The sequence below is a fragment of the Mustela nigripes genome, chromosome 2 (assembly GCF_022355385.1).
Source record: "Mustela nigripes isolate SB6536 chromosome 2, MUSNIG.SB6536, whole genome shotgun sequence".
In the NCBI taxonomy this organism is placed as follows: Eukaryota; Metazoa; Chordata; class Mammalia; order Carnivora; family Mustelidae; genus Mustela; species Mustela nigripes.
This window is the reverse complement of record NC_081558.1, coordinates 173,859,027-173,881,863: the sequence shown is the minus strand read 5'-3', so window position 1 is coordinate 173,881,863 and position 22,837 is coordinate 173,859,027. Positions and strand designations below refer to the sequence as shown.

General features: G+C 38.1%; 1 protein-coding gene across 2 annotated transcripts in view; it reads left to right on the top strand.

The window, feature by feature from the left end:
* The window catches only part of EPHA6 (EPH receptor A6), an 876,957-nt gene that overhangs the window by 829,285 nt on the left and 24,835 nt on the right, over positions 1-22,837 (top strand). For both annotated transcript variants that reach the window (XM_059392124.1, XM_059392125.1), the window contains one exon: positions 17,729-17,878. In XM_059392124.1, the coding sequence (XP_059248107.1) occupies positions 17,729-17,878 (150 nt within the window). The remainder of the gene's footprint in view (positions 1-17,728; positions 17,879-22,837) is intronic.

The following is a 22,837-nucleotide window of genomic DNA, read 5'->3' as shown; positions in this document are numbered from 1 at the left end:
CTGAAGATAGTGGCAACTGTTTTTATTAGCAGTTAGTAAGCTGAGCTTAGGATCTGTGCCTTATTCATCTTTGTGGCCACAGGTCCTAGTCCAGTGGCTGGCAATCAATGCTTCACAATAAGTAAATAAGTCTGCAATGGATTATCATCTTCTGTTTACAGGTGCGCAGAGTGAGCCTCAGAAAGTTTCCATGGCCTCGTTTTACATGGCCAGTAAGGAAAATCCCATGGTAGGTTGGAAAAGAGGATCATATTCTGGGAATTCTGCCGTATGTGGAGTCCAAAACAAGCGTTAGTCACTATGAGAGAGAACATCCACATGTATATTGAAAAGTTGATTTCAGGAACGTATATACTTCCGGGCATTCCACTGGGGGACAAGTTCATCCCCCTCCTCCCAGCAGATTCTTACAATCAGGAACAAAGGCTGCGATGCCATCCCTCTTGGTGTAGATAAATGTATAACAGGGATACCACATTGTTTCCCATTTTGAAACGACAGAAATTTTTCTGATGAATATATCCTATAACATTTAGCACAGAGACTAAACATAAAAAGAAATAACACTAACAATTACTCTCAGATGAGCTAAGCACTGTTGCAAGTATTTCAAATGCCTTCTCTTCTTTAATCCACAAACCAGCCCGGTGCGATACTAAGATTATCTTCTCCCTACAGGTGAGAAAATTGAGGTAGGGGAGGAGAGAAAATTTGCCAAAAGGCACAGAGCTCCTGAAGAGCAGAGGCAGGATTTGGATTTAAGCAGGATGACCGAAGGCCCTGTGCTTTTAACCTCTATACTTCACTGCCCCATGTAGTAAACAGAGAAATACAGGTCACACAGAAAAGATCTGATATGCAATTTCCAAGTCCAACACAGAAGTTAAAACTTAACTCAGCAAGAACACAAGGCCTAGAAGAAAAAAATAAACAACCGTGCTTCACAGAAAGACCAAAAAAAAGTCTAGAAAACATATGGAAATTAATTCTTTTTTGCCTCTATTTCTCTTATGCAACAATTTTCTATAACACGTGTTCAGATAAACATTTTAACTAAATATAGTTTGTCTAAACTTGCATATGACTTGAATAAATACCCTGAATTTTCAAGGGTGACAGAAATACTGATTCTGTGGCAACTGTCTTAGCCCAGGTTCCCTAGAAAACAGGGTCTCAGAAAAGAAGTTAGAATGATGAAGCTTTATTTGGGAGGCACAAAAGCAGGGCGCCTAGACAGAGGGGAAATGGAAATGTGGCTCGGAAAAATGTAAAGCAATACCACCGGCTGTTATTGTACTTGCTACTTCCACAAAACACAGCAGTTGAGAGATAGGTCCCCTAACTATGTAGAACTTCTCCAAATGGGTCGTGTGGAGAAACTATGCTTTGAAATCATTCACGGGAAGAAAGAAAAAAAAGGGATTTCTCTATGCAACTCATTCCCATCTCCTGTTTCCCAATGACCAGTGTCTGCTGAATTGTGAGTGAATTCCCCCTTGCTTCCAAGTTGAGTGGCGGGGCACCTTCATGGCCTCATGATATGCCAAGTTTCACATTCATCAGCGTGGTATATCCAGTCCAGAAGTGAGGGAAGTCACAAATTCTGAGCTGATAGCTAATGGACCTGAATGAGTGGAGGTAAACTTGGTATTCCCAAGGCAAGGGCCCAGTCAGCCCTCAGGGATGGCAGCATGTTCCAAGAGGCAGAGGACACTAATAGAAACGGACATGTTCCTTAACATTTGTGTGACTTTTAGGAAATCAGCTTTAGCTTAGACAAACCGAATCGAAAGTCAAGGCCACTAAGAAAGAGCCATTTCATTTTTTAAGGTATGGCAACACCTAGGGTGTAGGCTATCAAGGAAAAAGAAGTACACACATACACACATATAATACACATATATACATACATATGTATATTGAACATATATATAATTTCCTTCGATATCACAAAATAGTCAATACTGTGTATTATAATCCAACCACAACCACTGGATTTTTAGAAATATAATTCTGAAAAGATGTGGGTATTCAGAGCCAGCATTCTATCAGTGGTAGACCAGGACATGCCTAATAAAGCAGGAAGAAGAGCAGAATATTAGGAAACCTTACACAGGCTAGTCACATGCCAAAGACCAGGAAGCAGGTGGGTGGTATCAGAGGTTAAAGAAGGGTTTCCCTGCTGGTAGGCAAAACATGGTATCTGGAGCATCTGGCAGCGGATACTGAGTGGCAGTCCAAGAAGACAAACAATCTGTGCTAGGCATAGCTTATAAATTTTAGAATCGAAAACCAGTATCACTTTATTCTGCTGAAACCTATAAACTAGATGCGGGAAGACAAATATCTACATATGCAAAGTAGACAGGGATTGAGCTCAAATAACCAAGCAAGAGCTAATGGACAAGGATACCCACAAAGCTAATTCAATTTTGAGTCTTACAGCGTTAGGGGCTTCCCATCTAGGAGTAACAGCAGCCCTGGGCCTAAGAAAGAGCTTAGTACACCAGTGATGACTGGGTATTCCTTCTTAGGGAGATGAGAGGACTGTGGAGGGTAGGGAGTCAGATTAAATGCCCAGGCCAGTTTCCAGAATTAGAGTACACTAACAGTTAACCAGATTCTTTCATCAAACATTTACTGAGCACTTACATCTGATATTTAATACATATTTCAGACTAGCAACATATACAAACATTCGGCAATTTGTTGATTTCAATAGTCTGCTTTAACATATCTCTACCTGAACATGTTTCTCATGATCATGGAATACATCTGTACATGTACATATAAGTATACATATGTGTAATGTTCATTATCATTTAATATTACTATTTGAATTTATCCAATAATGGTTACCTACTTTCTAGACTGTTGTGCAGTATAATTCATACTTATCTGGCTTTCGGATTCACCTGTATTCCTCCTTTCCATCCCCCATCCAGCTAATGCAATCAATTCCTTAAACCACTGGTGATAGAAATAATGTACAGAGGTACCTAGCTATTTCCCCAAATTTATAAATTGGGTGCCAAGTTGAAAATAATGTCAGGTATCTGCATTTCTAATTTAGTGCTCTCAAAGGTAGCCCTCTGACAACTGGCAAAAGTATCCTGCTCTGACAGCCTGACCCTGACACTCCAATTAAATATAAAAACAGATCTGAATCTTTTTCACCCAGTTGTACTGTCAAGGCTAGTATAACTTGACTGTCACATAGAGCTCTTTAAATCAGGCTGCCAAGAAAATATGATTGTAGTACAGATTTTAGCATTCAGAAATATTCACTCCCCTTTCACTTACACAGATTTTTAAGGGTCAAAGCTATGCATTTTTATCAGATATTTTATTATCTTTCAACCTTTGTGAAGATCAATGCATTAGAATAGAGGAAGAACTTTTTCTCCTTTACTGCTGAAGTGATTTGGTACAAGGGAAATACTAATGAGAATTTTTTTATTAGTTACTAGAAGTTCCCATTGGACAACATGAAAAAGTTTTAGAAAGAAGATGGATGCAATGTTGAAATTCCGTAATACTTTTGGAAACTAAGCATCGGGTCAAAATAGATGAGCATTTAGGAAAGGGATAAAAGTGTGGAGTTTTGAATTTTCTTAGAAATATGATGCTTCCAACTTGCAGCATGTTTCAGCAAAAATTTAAACCATAAGAATCCTGATTTATAAGCGCACGGAAAGAGAGAAACTTTTGGAAGTAGGCTTTTAGCATTTAATATAAATGCAATATAATTCTTATTATAGGCCTAATAATGATCAGGGATTTTTCAGCATTTTTCCAACCTAGGATGGAGACCTCAAGTTAGTCACTATTTTCCTTATCATTTTCATCCCACTGGTGATACTTTTAGGAGGTAGCATGCAAGTCATTCTGGCTTCAACTCCATGGAGTTGATTAAAATAATGTAAAATAATTACAATATATAAATATTATATAAATAATATAAAATAATTACATTATTTTACAGGTTCCATAGTGAACTCCGTCATTTAACAGAAGTGTCTAGGATTTTCTCTTCAAACAAACAAAAATCCTAAATACAGAAATCCAGGCTAAATACAGTTAGGCTATTATCACAAGTTATCATCAACCACATGAGCACCTACCTTACTCAATGTGTCTCTTTTTCCTTAAATTAGGAAAGTTGATCTTTTCTTGATAAGAGCTACAGGAGAGGGAGGGTGTGATCATATTAGGGTTCATGAAAGTGGAAGATTGACAGCCCTGGCTGAAGTCAGGCAGAAAGTAGCGAGCCCTGGGGAAGCATTGCTGACAGCCACGCTAATGCACTACCACGCTGACATGAAACTTCCTCCAGATTCCAGAAAAAAGCCGTTTGGGAAGAGCCTGTCAATAATGTAAAACTGGGCCCAGTGGTTCTGGTTGTGGACTGCTAGCCAAGGTCTACCCACAACTAATTGGAGAGGACCAAACTCATGTTTCAAATGAAAACTAGGAGCAGAGCCATCCTCAAATGAAAGGCGCTTTCCTGCAAATTAGAATGTTATTTGTTAAGTAGTATTATGGGGTTTAAGATCTCAGGTATTTTTCTATAAGCAGATATTTTTTTTCTTCCTGAATTCTCTGAGCTCTGCTTTAAGTTCAGTTTTGTTTACCAGAAAGATACGAGTACAAGTTTAATGCTGTGAAAGACGTTTTACTTAGAGCAATAATATGACAAGCAGAACTGAACACGTAGCAACTTGCACATCACATAAAGCTTTCCAGCCAATGCTGGCTTTAAAATCACCAGTGAACTAAAAAACTAAAAAACAAAATAAAATGTAAATACCACGCTCAAGGTATAGATGAAAAGCACCCTGTCCAAAACACAATTAAATTAATTCTCCTCTTGTGTGCTTAAATACTGGAGGAAGCTATGGCAAGCAGAACGGTTGTTATTGTTGCCTTGAATTGCTTCAACAGGGTTGAATTCTCTGGAGTATAACATTGAGCCCATATGAAGTCCTTTTCCCTGAGCAAATCTGTTTTCAGAGGGGAGAAAAAAACAACTAAAAATTGATCCTATCGAATTTCATAAGTGACAACAGTGAAAAACAACCTTTCTGAGTGAATGTTCTTTCTTCAGCCCACTACACATAGATATGAGAAAGCAAGAAAGGGGGCGGGGGGAGTTGAACACTGTCCTTCTTCCCCTTCAGGTAAACTACTCAAGCTATAAATTTAATATGGAACAAATCACAAAATTATTGTGGATTAAATGAAGAAGATAAATTGTTTTTTAAATGTTGCATTATTAATTTTAAATATAAGAAATCTTTATAGTCTAATTAGTCCATCCTTAGAGGATTTGTTCTAATACATTCGTGTAAAGTATATGTAAATGATGCTTCCATAGTGGATGATAGTCCTTGAGAAGAGAATTTCCAAAATTAGTTTTTGAATATTCCTCCTTTAACTTTGTTTACATGATTGATTTGAACTTTCCATTTTAGATATGTTAAGCAGAGTAAATGTCGTCCCATTCTCCTCTGGAATATGGCAAATATCTAATCAGAGGAATTGAAATAAATGCTTTTAATGTATAAAAATGTGGTAAATAAATAATATGAATTAATATGCCCTTTTGTATATATGAAAATAAAACTACTCCAAACTTAAAAAAAAATGTGGTACTATATGTGACTATTACAGAATTATTAGATAATATTACTAACTCCCTAGATGTGGCAAGATTTTGCTGCTTCTTTTCTTCCCTCTATTTGCCCCAACAGCAATCCACAATGCGGCCAAGATGATCTAAAACGATAGCAAAACCCCTGGTTTTATTACCCCATTGCTTGAAACCCTTCAGTGATTTTCCATTGCCATGAGAAAAGGTCCAAATTCTTTAAGTGTATTAGGAAGCCCTTCATGATTGCGTGCCCTGCTTGCTTCTCTAGCCTCTGTCTCTCCCCACTCCCCTGTCTCCCATTCTAGTCAGTTACAACTTCTGTCAATATTTCTAAATCTGTTGTGTTCTCTCTTTCATACCTGTTCTCTCTACCTAGGTCAGTCTTCCCTACCCCCAACCCTATCTCCTCCTTTCTCACACCTCTTATTTGTGTAACTCCCATCTTCCATAAGGTCCAAGACTAGACATCATTTTCTGTTGGGAGCCTTCCCTGACTCTCCCCTACCTTGGCACCTATCAGATTTCACAGCATCATTTATTATGTGTCATTATCATCCATTAGATGATAAGTACTATCATGATCTTATGCTACAGCACCAACGTTCCTACAGTTAATATTAATGGAGTATCTATAATGCTCAGACTCATTTCTAAGCCCTGAGAAAACAGCAAAGAACCAAGCACACAAAATCCCTGCCTCAGGGAACTTGTCTTCTGCACATACAGTAAACACTTACTAGCAAGAACAGAGTAAAAGAAAACAGGACGGTAGAGAACAAAGGGAAGAGAACAGGTTGAGAAGAATGCACAGAGGATGTAAGAAAGGGCCAGGACACATTTAAGGTAAAAATGGGACTCATAGAAATGCAGGTTGATCTCTTAAAAAGCCCCACTCCACAACTAGATAGGCCCTCTGTTATTTTTTTTTAAATTTATTTTTTATTTATTTTCAGCATATCAGTATTCATTGTTTTTGTACCACACCCAGTGCTCCATGCAATCCGTGCCTTCTCTAATACCCATCACCTGGTTCCCCCAACCTCCCACCCCCCCACCACTTAAAACCCCTCAGATTGTTTTTCAGAGTCCATATACACTATGGAGTATTATGCCTCCATCAGAAAGGACCTTCGTAGCAACATGGACGGGACTGGAGGAGATTATGCTGAGTGAAAGAAGTCAAACAGAGAGAGTCAATTATCATATGGTTTCACTTATTTGTGGAGCATAACAAATAGCATGGAGGACATGGGGAGTTAGAGAGGAGAAGGGAGTTGGGGGAAATTGGAAGGGGAGGTGAACCATGAGAGACTATGGGCCCTCTGTTATTTAAAACTTTGCCACTGGCTTGTGATATTTGAAGATGATAGAGATCATGCCTTTTTTCATGCTACTTGCAGCCAAGTACCTCCAGATTCTGTCATTCAGCATTCCAGATATGTCCTCCAGAGCCATCTGCTGTCCACAATGAATTAGGCTTCAAAACCCAAGTGATATACTGAAGCCTGAACAAAATAAGCTGAAAGCTTATTTTATAAGTATTGCTTCTCCAAAATGTATTCACTGGGAAAATCTGCTATAAAACAGTAGACCTTTCAATCTGCTTGGTATGATGCATGATTGCACATACTTACTGCAGGTGATTCTGCAAGAAATAAAAGTAATTTAATTTTTTTATTAGACATTCAATATACAAGTCAAAATAGAGGTTGAGGACCCCCATCATCACCTATACTTACAAAATTAAAAGAACTTATTTGCACTTTTTACCATGTGATTCAGAGCTTTGAGCCACAACAAAATTAGAGTGAAAACAAAACAAAAATCAATCAAATCAAAGTGTATATAATTTTGCATAGAGAAATAGGGATGCATCCGAAATCATAAAATCCTGTGCCTTTCAACTCTGTTCCTTCTGAAGAGATGCCCTGGCCTCTTTGTCTTACTAGTCAAACTCCTAGTTATTTTAAATTCTTCCCAAAACTTACCTCTGTTATTTCACCTTTTTGCTTCTTCCCATAGTCGTCCCAGCAGCTGATCCTCCTTTTTTTTTTGGTCAAATGAATCTAGTACAGACTTCTGTTAGAGCCCTGACCCTTTGTGCTGCCATTATTTGTTTACATCGAAGTCTCTCCTACTGTAACATGATCTCACTGAGGACAAGGAGGATGTCTCTGTGACTCAAAAGCCTGGCATGTGAGATTTGTTAAAAAAAAAAACAAAACTTTTTTGACCAAAAAAAGAACAAGAAAATGAATGAATGAGTAAATGAAAGCCACCACTGACCTTCAGTCCTCTCTGAGTGAGGCCCTTTATAAACTGAAAATTCAGATTGGGAAATTGCCCTTTCATCTTTTCCTTACCATTAAGCAAGTTCAAAATAATGACTAAGAAGGAGCTAAAAAGTGAAATTTGAATTCCCCTTATACAGTATGGTTCTGAGACTGTGCTTTTCATGTCACATCATTTCCCTAATTCATCTCATCCTGTTGTCCCCTCAGCAAATACTCATTAAATTCTATCATAATCATAGCACCATGCTAAATACCATAAAGTAGATTATAAAGAAGAATAAAAGACCCTCCAAGATTGTTATAACCTTTCTGGAAAGACAGTACAATTTAAAAATCCAGATCATACATAGTACACAGAAGGTACCTGATGCTAAGTACCAAATGAGCGAGGCAGACAGTGGGTGTTACAGGCAGGCATAAGAGGAACAATCACTTTAGTGATGAACAAAATAGAAGCTAAGGAAAACACTAACAAGACAGCATTCCACGTTGGAACAATGGAATCATTCCATGTTGGAATAATGGATGAAGGTTTGACTGTTTAAATTTCATCAACTAAGATGCTAAGGACGTAAGACAACTGTCCTCCATATTGTAATCAGTTCATCACAAATTTAAAACTTACTCAAAATAATAGCATTTTAATAATTGTTTCAGCCAAAGTCTAGTTTCTAAATAGATTTATCTGTATAAACATTTTTGGTATTTCCAGGTCCAGGTACTTCCTTTTCTCAAGTTCTTACCCATCTTTGGGTGTGAGCCCCTCAGCCCCAACCTTTCCATGGAGTAAAGCTTCCTCAGTCATTCAGAAGATTGTGCCCTCTCCTCTGTTAAGTATCTGGTCCCAAATAGACTGCCTCTAAAGATGTCATTATGTCACCTTGTCTCCCCTCTTTGGTTTATGCTCAGAGCTAACCTTTTTGACAATGGGCAATTTGAGGTCACAGGGCTGCCCTGAACTGATGTATCACAACATTTGATGAGACAGTGGCAAGAGAAGACCTGTTTCTCAAATCTGTTCAAAGTGTGGGCCTGTCACAAGAGTCAGATTTAATGGATAAGCCGCTTGTGGGCATAAAGATGATGCAGGAAGCCACCGAGCACAGAACTAACCCTTTTTGTCTATGTTTCCTTAGACAGAAGTGGAGGTTGTCCCTTCTGTTTTAACTCACTAAGGTATTCACATATTAACAAATCATGGGATATTAAAACTTCACAAGAGCTACAAAATCACATGGTCCAACACCCTCAATCTTCAGAGACTCTGTAACTTGTCCAACACCACACAACAAATTAGTGGGTGGCGGGGAGAGGGTTTAGAAGACACACATTTGGCTCCAAAGTCACTTTCTCTCACTATATTGTACATTCTCCTTCTAAAGGAGTTTATGAGAATCACCACTGTGTATGCCCTAGGGCCTTCTACACTTTCTCCATCCTCTTTGAATATTTGTTTTCAAACAAGAGTGTAAGTAATGCTAGTATAAAAATAGATATACCTCATTTTATGTAGTCCCTTTTTCTAAAATTTGGGATCTGAATTTTTTCCCAAATGCATAGTATCAGATTATGGAGGTAGATAGAAAGCATAAGTTTGTTTTTTTTTTTTTAATTTTACTTATTTTTTTGACAGAGAGGGACACCACAAGAGAGGGAACACAAGTAGAGGGGAGTAGGAGAGGGAGAACAGCCTTCTGGCGGAGCAAGGAGGCCAGTGTGGGAGCTGTACCCTAGGACCCTGGGATCATGACCTGAGCCAAAGGCAGAGACTTAATGACTAAGCCACCCAGGAGCCCCAGTGGCATAAGTATTAATCACTGCCTGTTATTAGTATTATTCTTATAGGGCAACTTGGTAAGAAAGCAAAGTATTGACTCTTTAGTGGTATACATCAATTTGAGGCCATTCAGATAAAAATTCTTTATAGATACTGGTGTTATATACATGAAGAACTGTATTATTTTACATATTAATTAGCATTTAATGTATTAAGTATCTCAGTATTAATGGCCCAAATAATCTTTTACTCTCCTTAATGATTTATGTGGTACATTTTTTAGAACTAGTACTTCTGCATTAATATCCATACGTCTTTGCCATAAGTAGTATAGACGAGAAGCTTAAGAAAATTTTGTTAAAATACACTGCAGAGGGAACAGAGTAGTAGCCAGTCTTCTGTATAGCTAGATTCAAAAGAAAAAATAAGAGAGATGGATAGGCGAGAAAAGATGAAGGGTAGCATGCTACTGTCCAGGAAGGGAGGAATAGGATTTTTCACTCTATTAATATCCACTATCCCCTTCAGACCTTACCATACAGTATATTCACAAAACCATAATGAATGATAGGTTGTCTTGAAAAAAACTACCTCTAGTGTCAGTGGTATTTAAGTCATCTATACTCAGACACAATGGCAATCCTCATAATAATGTATATGTTTAATTCTAGCACATTACAGTAACATTTTGTCCTACTTTATCTGCCTTATAGGATGGCATAGAAAATCTAATTTAACAGATGTCCCCCAGAACAGTGTTATTCACTTAATGATGTAGCACCTATGTTCTCATCGAAAGAGAGTAAGTACTGAGAAATAGGTGGCAATGAATTATTTTCAGGAGCAATTTAGGAGGAAGCAGATGAAAAGGATTCTAATTCTCGAGGCTTTGAATAGCACGATAAGCACTGTTTTATTACGGGAACAAAAAAAAATTAGCATTCACTGAGCTGTTTATGCATTTAGACAATGAATAAAAATGTAGTATAGTTCCAGGTAGATCATGTGAGGAGAGGAGAATGAGAAAGTCTTTCCTTCCGTAGTTAGGGATGTTTTTAGAGAGTAGAAAACAAAACTGGCGACATAGCTATTCCTGTTTATTTGAAATCGTTTCTCATTTGGTCCTATTCTTTATGAAAAACGTGGTCTAAATAAATTTCAAAAGTAGTTCATTGTTCATTTCATAATCAGAAAAGGAGGTTGCATTGAAGTTTGAGTTGGGGAGGTGAGACAGCACTGCCTACAGTGGCCAGGAAGATAATGGAAATAGGGCAAGTGTGTCTGAAGAAGATTCAGTGAGATGGCGGAGTGGTGGGGCTCTGTTTAAAGGCATTTAGAGACTCTAGGGGGAAGAAAAAAAACTTAGCCATGGAAAATCCAATTGTATGTCCATTTCAGCTCAAAGCTAAACAGTTGGTTAGCTCTGGATTCAGTAAAATCCAAGACCCTAAGACCTCAGTGAACACCCACACAAAGGTCCTTGGCACAGGGAGTGAAAGCCCCGCACATGAAACAACTGTTAGGAAATCTTTGTCTTAGATAAAGGTATTAAAATGGCTGTTTCATATTTGTGGCCTAAAACAACGCTATTTACTACAAATTTTTAAAGCACTTATCTTCCTATAAAAAATTGGTTATTAAGAACCAATGACTTATATTTTTAAAATACTATGCAAGAAGGGTCTTCTGCTTACAGCACGAGTGTCTCAACCTGGCATCTAGAATCATATGTTCCTGATGCAGCATGGTGTGTGTCTGTGTGTGTGTTTTTCTAGGGGCACTCATGAGGAGAGAAGGTTTGTAATTTACCCCCTGTATCAAACCCCACAAAGAGAAGAGAAACACTCGGGAAAAGGCAAGAAATCCTTTGAGAATCATTATCAGGCAGATCCAGCTGTAGGCAGAAATCTGGCTGCCAACATTTAGCCATAGATAATGTTCTTTGATGACAGAATTATACCCATGAAAGAATGAGATGAATAAGATATATCTTCAGTCTCAGAAGGGCGCTGGTGGTGCACTGGCAGGAAGCTAGGCATAGAACAGAACGCACTGAACCAAAATAGATTTCCTCAAACTGGACAAGACAAGTCTAAATTATAAGAACTGAGTCAGAGCTTGTCTACCAACGATTGATTTGTTGCCTCTGGCTCCTAAAAGCTCTTGTGTGAGGAGACTATCTTGAGCCTGACACTCTAAGGGGTAGGCTAGTGACTCCAGATAAGAAAACTGGTATGCTGATATGGGCTGGAGTCACCAAGCAGGTCCAAAAAATATGAGATATGTTAAGTGCATAAATTAAAGAGACAAGTAACATTTCCAGAATGCCTACCATATGTTGGCAGCTAAGAGGGACTTCATGTATATTATCTCATTTAATCCACTTAATAAATGTTATCTAGAAATCTATAAGAAGATTTATCCTTTGTGACTACAGATGAATTTGTTCCATCCTAGTCCTCCATCTTTCTTCAAAGGACAGATATTATCCTCCTATTTCAGAAAAGGATAAAACTTCACACAGTACCAAAGTTGTCCTAGATCAGGAAACTTCAATGAAGGAGGGAAGTACACATCCCTCAGAGAGGGAATGGGGATATATTTTTAAAAAGACTTACACAATATAATGTAGTTGTACATAATGATATTACGATGGGTTGAGTTGGGAATACAAACTAGAAAGAGATGCTCAGAGATGGACTTACCTCTCAAGATGAGTAATTCTCAAGAGAAAAAATAACCCCCCTGTGAGGGTTGGGTTGTCTGTATAACTAGCATGTGAGAGAGTGATTTGCTCTGACTTCCTAGGACACCATACTGAATTAAGGTGGAAGTCCTCAGAATGCTAATTCCTCCACCATAGCTTCCCAAACCAGACCACCACTGCCACAGGTAATCCCCACTGACAAGAACTTTTCATGTAAAATGACCTTTCAGCAAACAAATTAATGCCTTTCATCTGACCTCAATAAGTGTCCGTATAATGAGTTTTCCAAATAACCAGTGGTTGCTCATTAAGTGTATTTTAACCCATTAAGAGTAAAAAGCAAAAAGGGGGAAAAGTCAATATCCAGGTTTCGTGCCTTTCTAATATGTATTTTCATACCCCTGCCTTCTTAAACTAAAAGTGATTACGTTATTTTTTACCCTTCCTTACTACTCAGGATGATCCCTGTGACCATTAATGACTTGTCTGGGATGTGAAACATGAGTGTGCTTATCTCCACTACCGTCTGTCATCAGGCTATCTGTCTACATGGACTAGGAAAAAACTCAGATGGCCCATCTACTCAGTTTAATGGGAGCCAAGAAACTGCAGGCACATATTAAAACCCACTAGAGTTTATTATTTTATGATGATCAAGAAATTAAAAATAGAACTTCCCTATGATCATCAATTCAAATCCCTTCATTTTCCAGATCTGAAATATAACTCAGAGTTAAGATTTGCCTGAAGTCACACAATAGATTGTAGAAGACTTTCATCTCATAAAGAAAAATATTTAGTTAGAATTGCCATTAAAAATTTCTTAAATTAATCTTTAAGCATAGTATATATGTTTTCTGTAGTGTAATTCTTATATTCCTTGAAGTTTGGGTACCACAGAGGCAGATCAAGGAAAAAAGAAAAAGAAAAAGGCAGATTGCTGTCTATTCGAACCATTTGCCTTTAAGATAACCATCAAACCCAATGCGTGAGAAATGGAGAGAGATTTAAGTGTTCTTGTTTCTTAGTGGAAGGTTTCTATTTGGTTTCAGAACTAAGCCTTTGTAACCTTACTATATTTCCATTGATTGTCTCCTCCGCTGAAGATTAGAGGATCAGGTTCTAAACCTCAGATGTTAAATACAACCATAATACAAGATAGAGGGTGTACAGGTATAATACAAGGCTCCTAGTTGTTTCTTCAGCGCTTTTCCTGCTGTGACCCCATTTTAGACAGCAAGCTCTGCATAGGACTTAAAAAACAGGAAAAATCTTCTCAGTAGCCATCCAGATCCAGACCCAGTTTGCTTACTTCCTGTTTCTCCTTTGTTCCCTCAGTGATTAAGCTCTTGGCATAAGGGAAGTGCCAGCAACTGGAGAAAACTTTAGAGTTACATTCAGTCATTTTGATTAGCATCATTGGTAACTTTTTTTTCCCTTCATAAACATATGGTAAAGCAACATGTAATGTTCCAATGATTGTGATTTCAAATCTAAAGTACTATTTGTTCATTCCTGAAACCTGAAACAAACATCTGGTGGTTAATGCTTTGAGAAAAAAGTAATTTAGTGCATTACCTCTGTCTATGATTCAAGATCATGGGCAAAAATAAGTAGCTGAGATTAAGCCACATGTTTGTTGGTCCATTCAATTAAAAAAAAAAAAAAAGGAAAAAAGCTAAGCTTCTGTGTTTCCTCTAAAATAGGAAGGGGGATAGAGACCGTGCCATAATTGCAAGGACCTCTTCCTTTCAGGCTTATCTTGCACTTAGATATACTCAGTCTATACCCTCCCACTAGAAAAAAAAACAAGATTTGAAAGCTTCCTTATCTTTATTCCATACATGTTCAGAATTACTGAAGTCCGTACATACTGTCAGGTTCATGTTACCATGCATTTTTATAAATTAGAATTAATCCCTACCTTAGCACTTCTGTGATAATTTTTTCATCTTTAAGATTTATTCTAGGGGTGCCTGGGTGGCTTAGTGGGTTAAAGCCTCTACCTTCAGCTCAGGTCATGATCTCAGGGTCCTGGGATTGAGCCCCGCATCAGGCTCTCTGCTCAGTGGGGAGCCTGCTTCTCCCTCTCTCCCTGCCTGCCTCTCCGACTACTTGTGATTTCTGTCTGTCAAATAAATAAATAAAATCTTAAAAAAAAAAAAAAGATTTATTCTAGCTCTCACTTCCCATTTCAAGATGGCTCTTGGCATAGAATTTGAAATAGAGATGTACTGTCCATTTTGCAGTGTTGCTCCTCCTAGATAAAAATCTTTCTTTCTTTCTTTCTTTATTTTTTCTTTCTTTCTTTCTTTTTTCCTTTATAAGAGTGGTGTTATCAGTCGGCTAGGGCTACCATTAACAAAATATCAGAGGCTGGCTGGCTCAGGCAATAAAAATTTACTTTTCAGAGTTCTGGAGGCTCGATATCCAAAATCAAAATGTGGGCAGGTTTGGCTCTCCTGAAATTTCTCTCCTTAGCTTGCAGATGGCCATCCTCTTGCTGGGTCCTCACATGGCCTTTTCCCTATGCCTACACACCTCTGGTGTCTCTCTTCATCTTCTTAGAAGGACGGTAGCCATACTGGTATAGGGCCCACCCTTATGACCTCATTTAACTTTGATTACCTCTTGAAAGACCCTACCACCAAGTACAGTCACATTGAGGTTTAGGGCTTCAAAATATGAATTTTGAGGAAACACAATTCAGTCCATAACAGATAGAAATGCTATTAATCAAATATTCTGTAATATCTTCTCCTCACAGGAAAAAAATAAAATCTTAGGAAAGGGGAAAGGTTATTATTTACAGGTGATATCAACCTACATGAAGTATAAATGTATATGTGAATCACTTATATGAGGTATCATTTATAAGAGAATGCACCTAAAATAACCCTTAACTGTATTTTTTTAGCCTGCCTTAATAGAGATCACAAAGATTTAGCAAAGGAACAGTCCCAGCAGATTAGCAATTCACACTTCTACGCATTGTTTGCTGGAGAGACAAAGAAAGATCCAGAGTCAGAAATGTCAAACAAGACCGCTGCTCTTACATCTGTTCTGAAGTCAACTACAAATTTGGTCTTTATTCTCTGCAACTGAGGCTTCCATATTAGAACAAACCTGAGCCTGACTTAAGCGGCTTCAAAATGCAGAGCTACAGGACCAAGGTGCTTTAGCCACAAATAGGCCATAAAACAAAGGCTGCTAGAGGGCTGGTACACAAACACGAGTCAGAGTGTCCTTGTCTCCTCAAGAAGTATAGACCACGCAGGTTTGTTTTTTTTAGAACACTAACGTTGTATTGGATCATTTACAATATTTCCATTTACAATATTTCCATTTCTGGATTATTTTTTCGTGTTCTGTGATTGGATTGCTTGGTTTAGTAAATAAAAATATAGGATGCCCAGTTTGAATTTGAATTTGAATTTCAGAGAAACAGTGCATTTTGATTTTTAGTGTAAATGTCTCATGTAATATGTGGGACGTCCTTACACACAAAAATATATTCCTTTATGGGACATACTTCGACAACAACAACAAAAAAAGTATTTACCTGAAGTTATTTACCTGAAATTCAGTCTAACTGTGGGTCCTGCATTTGACCTGGCAATTCTACTCTGGGTTTAGAAATGAATCCTCCTCTTGCAACTCCCTTCCCCTACCGATCACCCTCTTAAACTACTAGCACCGACTTTGTAAATTTAATTTCCCGGCCTTAACGTGGTACTGCCACGAAGCGTAAACACCCCAGACTTCAGGCTTCTAGTTTCCTCGCATTATATTACGATGATATATGATTATAAGATGCCCAGGGGTAAAAAAAAAGTTCGTTTGGCCCAGCTTTTCCTCCCCGATGAAGTATTTACAACTTTATATCAATACCCCATAATGCTATTATAATAACGTTAGTAGACATGTATTTAATAATGTGGAGAGGAATCTCCTAATCTCTAAACCCTGTATTCGGTCACTCACCTGTAAAATCAGGGGAATGAATTTAAAGTATTATCCTCAAGGTCCCTTGCCTAAAGTCTTTAAGATGAGGATTCCATTAATGCACTCATTTGCCTGGTGAACCCAATTATTCCCATTTCGGATGCAACGCTTTTCTCTTCAAGTAAGTAATCTAATGCTTAGATTACTTTAAAAAAAAAAAATTTTTTTTTCACTGCTTCACCTTTTAAAGGTGTCAGACCCAACTTCCTCAAGGGACAGAGAATGCACTATCGCCTCCCACCCCCGCTCACCCTGACACCGGACTTTGGGAGACGTGGGTAATGAGATGATGTGGAAGTGCGGCTATTGATGAGGCAATTCCATCCTGGAGCTTTCTGACAGTTAAAGATCTGCGCTGCCTGCAAAAGCTTACAACGCGAAGCCAGAAAATGCTGTCCGGGCACAGCTCGTTGTTCTCTTCCGCCATCTAGTGGCGACAGCGGTGCTCTCTCCCCGCTCGACTTGCTGTTCAGAGCTACAAAAATTTCAAAGATTGTACATCAAATGGATGAATTGTTTTGTTCTTGTCATTACAGTAAAAAGGATTTATAGAGTGTTTTGAGAGATAAAGTGTAATAAATGCTGATAAAAAAATAAGTATAACACAATAGCGGGCTTTAATACCTGACCAATATAGATTAAATTCATGCTATTTCATCTCTTTAATATGTTCAAATGTGAAAGGGAACACTGAGGAACTAGAATATAATCTGGCCTAAAGTGTTCCAAAGAAGAACTACCCTTCTCAGGTGCCCTTGTATAATGTTAAAGGATTTTTTAATTTAAAGTAAATATAATCATAGATAAAAAGGAAAGAGGGAAAGTCCTGATAAATATTGAACCGCAGAGAATGTCTCAGTTCTGCATTTAACCATTTATCTTCAATTAACTTAGAAGTTATTCTCATTATTATTTATACATGTAATACAATGTTTAATGAATGTTGAATGGTATTTAGTTTTAATGTTCTATAATCCAGAACTTTCTTCAAATGGCACGATAGTGAGTTTAATTGTGTGAATCTAAAGTGAAAATAAATTTCCCCAATGAATGAAATAAAGTATTTCTGAAGTGTGACTTATTTCCCATTAAAGTTGCTAGCACTGAATAATTATTATAGGAAAAAATATTTGTGACATTTAACATTATTCTTATTCTCTTATTTTTATTTAAAATGCCAATGCTATCACGCAGTATTTAGATCTTTCTAACAAAAGTTATTTAATTGGACTGCCATTTCATTTTTTAATACACTTGTGAGTCAGCTGAGAAATTTCCAATTTGTTTTCCAGGGTGGGAAAATTCCCATAAGGTGGACGGCCCCAGAAGCTATTGCCTACAGAAAATTCTCCTCAGCAAGTGACGCGTGGAGCTATGGCATTGTCATGTGGGAGGTCATGTCCTATGGAGAGAGACCTTATTGGGAAATGTCTAACCAAGACGTAAGTGCCATCAATAGTTAAACTGCCATTTTGTGAGTATAAACACGTTAACTCTGAGGAGTAAATATGTCTTTTGCCCTCACTCAGATTAGCCCTTCTCTTCCTGAGAGTTGTTCAGGGTCTGTGGCTGAGTTTAAGAAGCTAAGTAACCTTTCACTCTGAGCTGTACTGCATGTCACAGGGGCCAGCTGATGGGCTTTGTCGCATGATCCCTGATCCACATCTTACATTCGAGACTCCTACACACGTTGCTCCTACACACATGACTGTGCTAATGCAACGGTCTTGACCTACAAAATAATGTTTACCTTTCATTTCTTCCTGAGGGCAATGTAATCCGCCACTGTAAAAAGCAAATTAATTTAAACTAAATAATACTTAGAAGAAAAAGAGCAAGTACTTTTAGGCAATGTATTATCAGTATGAAATTTGATATGATCCTTTTGAGATATATGACCCTTTATGCAATTTCTTTTGTTCCTGTTTTACCTGTAAAAATTACCTTGGTGATTAATAATATTATACAACAAGAAAGTCAACACACATGTGATCTCTATGACCTCCGAAGAGATAAAAACAGTAGTCAGGAAATATAAGTACCTGACAATGCCAATAAGTATACTGTTAGAACTGAAAATAGATTTTAATTTCACACTTTCTCATCTCAGAATTTGTGGACTTTGTCCACTCATTTACCTTCCTCAATGCTAATGGGAGCTCACCTCTAATGTGCTTCTGGATGTTCACAGTTAAAAAAAAAAAAAAAAGGCAATTTAATCATAGAAAACCCCTATACATACTCAGACTAAATCTATTTTCACATCTCTTTTTGTTGCTGTTGTTGTTTCTGTTTTTCCCAGTCATTTGCTTGGGCATTCCATCCATACCTCCTACCTCATTCATTATTCCATCCCAACCTCAAGTTGTCCAAGGATCTAAAGGACTTACTGAGTAACAAACACAGTTTTAATACCAGGAATGGAGAAGACTGGATTTGCTCACCATGGTGATTGTTTCTCCCTGCCAGACAGTGTGATTTTTGAAGCTGAGTCCTACTCAGTCTATGGGGACCTGTTGACTCTGGAGAATGCCGGTCTAGAAACCTACATGGCAGCAAGTTTGAGGTCACACACACTGTTCAATCATTGCTCTCCAATGAGCATCATCGAAACACAGCCCATGTGGGTAGGTCCCGCAGTGCATCTGCCCTTAAGTATAGACTGTGCCCCAACCCGTGACCTCGGCTCAACTCCCAAAACTTAAAGACTTTTGGATGCAGGTCATCTACCAAGAGTCTACTATTCTTCAGGGAATTTTATTTGAAGGACCTCATTGCTCTTTTCTGCCATGGGCCTTGTTTGGAGCAACTTGTGATCGCCAGTCCAGTTCTTCTTAAAACTGAATATCAGAAGCAGAAATTTGCCCCTTTAATCCTGAATGGAACTAATTTTTTTTAAAAAACCCATTATCCATGGTAATGGAAGCCCTGCATTCAGTCACCATAGTTCCTGCTCTGCTCTAAGCTCAAAATAATGCTTGCCTACTTATCCTACTTTCTCATGACTAAAATAGGCCACTCAAGCAAATCTCCAGAATAAAAAATCCTTTTCCCAGTGAGTAAGTCTCCACTGCACAGAAGAGCCCTCACTTCAAGTGCCATCTTTCATTAGTATCCCATTTAGTCCTTAACCAGTTCCCCCAGCAGACTTCAAATAAAAAATGCCCAATTCATAGGCTCCAAACACTACAAACAATATACCCTTACGGATAAAAAGTTCTCAGGCATTCACAGCTGACATATATTTGTTTGCGCATTATGTACAGTACTACCATACTAATATATTCATTTGTTCATTTAAAAATATTTATTGGGTGCCTTCTCTGTTCTAGGAACTAGAAATAGAACAGATAAGAAATGTTATATCTGGAAGGGACCAAAAGATTATCTAGTCCAGCCCAAGTCCAACATACTTGTGAAATTGAGGTATACAAATGTGACATGATTCCCCTAGAATCATATAGCTAACAATTTGATGGTGATCTTAGAGGACATGCTAATAACCTTCTAGAACAAGACATGGGCAAGGAAAAGAGAGGAGGAAATAACTGCTTCTTTTTTGGTTTGGTTTACAGTCCATGTAGCTCCCTATGTAGCCAGTGATGTCTAGTCTTCATGGAGCTCACCCTCCAGCAGAAGGAAGATAGACTGTAAACAAAGTCAGAAGTGAAAGACGTAGTATCATAACATGATAATCCCTGCTTTGGGGGAAAAGAACATAAAAAGGGAATAAAAAATGCAAAGGGTTTGATTTTGAATACATTATGTACAGTGCCAAATATGTTCATCAAAGTCATTTTTGTGTGGTCATAAAGTCATAATTAGTTATTCTTTGTAAACATTTATAAATAATCTTTCTTATAGTAGAATGAGATAAATAAATGTAAAGAGAAATTCCATTATTTTTCCTGCCTCTTGAATTACCATCTTACCAGCTAGGGTACACTGTACTGCCAATTAAGTATCCCTGGCTATCATTATGTGGACTATAATTCAACAATAAAAGCCCACTTAATTTTCAAAGTGCCTCAGCTTCATGACCAATAAATATAATAAAAGGACTGGGTTAGGTGATTTTTACTATCCCTTTTAACAATAATAAGCTATGATTTTTAACATCTCTGGAGAAATTATCATAGTTGTGTCGACAAGGGAATGATCCAGGTGGTTCTTTTCTGAAGTTCAGGACATTCCAGAATCTCTGAGGAGGTGACAAGAAGGAGACAGGACTTCCACAGAACAGAGCGGGTACATGTTTAAGATACCACAGCACAAGCCAGATTTTTTGGAGAGCAGCCTCTGAGGGGAAAATGTCCAAATGTGTAATTTCCAACATAGACGACCATGTAAATCGTTCTTAATTGTTGCCTAGAGGGTTCCCAACTCTGTTGCCGACCCTTCCCTTCTCAGATCTTGCCTAACAGCTTACCCAGCCATTCTGGCCATGGTTATTGATTATCTGTGGCCAAGATGATCATTTAGAGAATAATTCTGTCTATTAGACCTCATTTGGCCACAGAGACTATATCTGGAACCAGAAGAAGCTGTTGCAGCCAGTAATTGACTCCCAACATTAAGGCTATTCTCATTTGTTCAGGATTGCCAATGCCCGCAGCACAGGGCTGAGCCTGAGTGCTCCTTCCACCCAGAGCTTGACTGTTTTTTGAGGACCAGGTAGAAACTAAGCTGGAAATTTTCATCATCTCTGAGTGGTTACCAAAAAGTATCCAAGCAAGAATCTAAAAATAAGAGAACAAAAGCTTCTGGGTGGGAAAGGGATTCAAACTCTTGAGGTCCTCAGATCAATACAAAACCAGAGGAAAGTGGTAAGAGCTGAAATCTTTTATGTATCTTGTGACTATTTTTTGCTGCTGCTGTAAGGAGTTGAAATTCTGTGTAGCTTAACATATTGGAAGTCAGCATATCTGTGATGGATCCTATAACCAGAATTTCTGTTTGGAAGCAGAAATAGCTTAATCAAAACTTTCCCAGCTGCTCCTCTCCAAATACCAGTTATTCCCTGTTTGTTCTACATTTCTCATTTATTTGGTCAAAGTATTGTCTTTTGTTTGCCAAGGTGCATTTTAAATAAGGAAAGTAATATTTTGGACAATAAAAATCCAACTATGTTCTTTTTGAATATTTTATACTTTTACTACATTTTGTGAGTTTAAGCTGTGGGCTTAGTTAAATACAGAATGCTAACGTGTTTTATGATTTTAAATGAGTTCAGGAAATTTCAGAACGTTTTTATGAAATAGTCTCTCTATTCTGTAGACCATGGCATATTTTATTACAGTGAACAATTCTGAGTTTGTAGAATCTGTTTTAGTGAATAATATAATGAGTTTCCCACAGGTCAGTAGTATTGTACATTAGGGAAAGAAAATGAGAAAAGAGTAGACAAGATTAGACCATAAAAGAACTTACAAACATAACAGCAGGTGCCATCTGCTTAGCTAGTCAGCAGTTACTTATTAAACATGTGCCAGTCACTGGGCCAGGTATGCCTGTGGGGCGGGGATGGAAAAATAGAAACCCAGTCCCTGCTCTCAAGGAGGCCACTATGTAGGTGAGAAGGGGAACTTCTGATATTCCTGAGTCCTAGCCCTGCCCCCAAGAGAATGTGCATTCCTCAAGGGTAGTCCTCATGCCTTCTTTTTTCTTTTTTCTATTTATTTTTTTTAAGATAGAAATGACACTGTGAATGGAGCATAGTTATTTTTTTTCCCAATATATGTCAGAAAAAGCATGCAAACTCTATTATTCAGCATTCCTTTGATTATAAATGACAGAAACTCAACCCAAACTAACTTGAGTAAAAAGATTTTTAAACATTTCATTCATGAGACTAAGAAGGTTAGTGGTGCTGCATCCCAGGGATCATGCAGGGTTTTTCGTGGTTCCCTAGATCTGTTGACCTCATTTTCTCCTACAGGGAATCATGCAGGGTTTTTAGTGGTTCCCTAGATCTGTTGACCTCATTTTCTCCTACAGCAAAGGTCCTCTTTGTTATACTCTTTATACTCCAAGGCTCAGCATTCCAGCTTGGCAACCTTGGCAGAATGAAACTTTTTTCCTCTGTGAAAACTCACATATGAATCCCAGAGAAGACTCTAGTTGGCTCTGTCAGGGTCCTGCCCAACCCTGAACCCAAACCAGGCCAGGGAAGTAGACATTGTGATTGACCCAGCTAGCTTTATGTACCAGCCTGTGCCTTCATAGGCAGATGAGCACTGTGATTGGCAGCTTCGCCATAACCACAGGCAGTGAGGGGGGAGGTCCCCCAAAAGAAAGCAATTGTGTTGCCTGAGATATACTATTGTGTCCTTTTTTGGTATAAATTTTTTTTTCAAGAGCAACTTTATTTACTGCAGTATCAAAACATTAACATCGTGCAC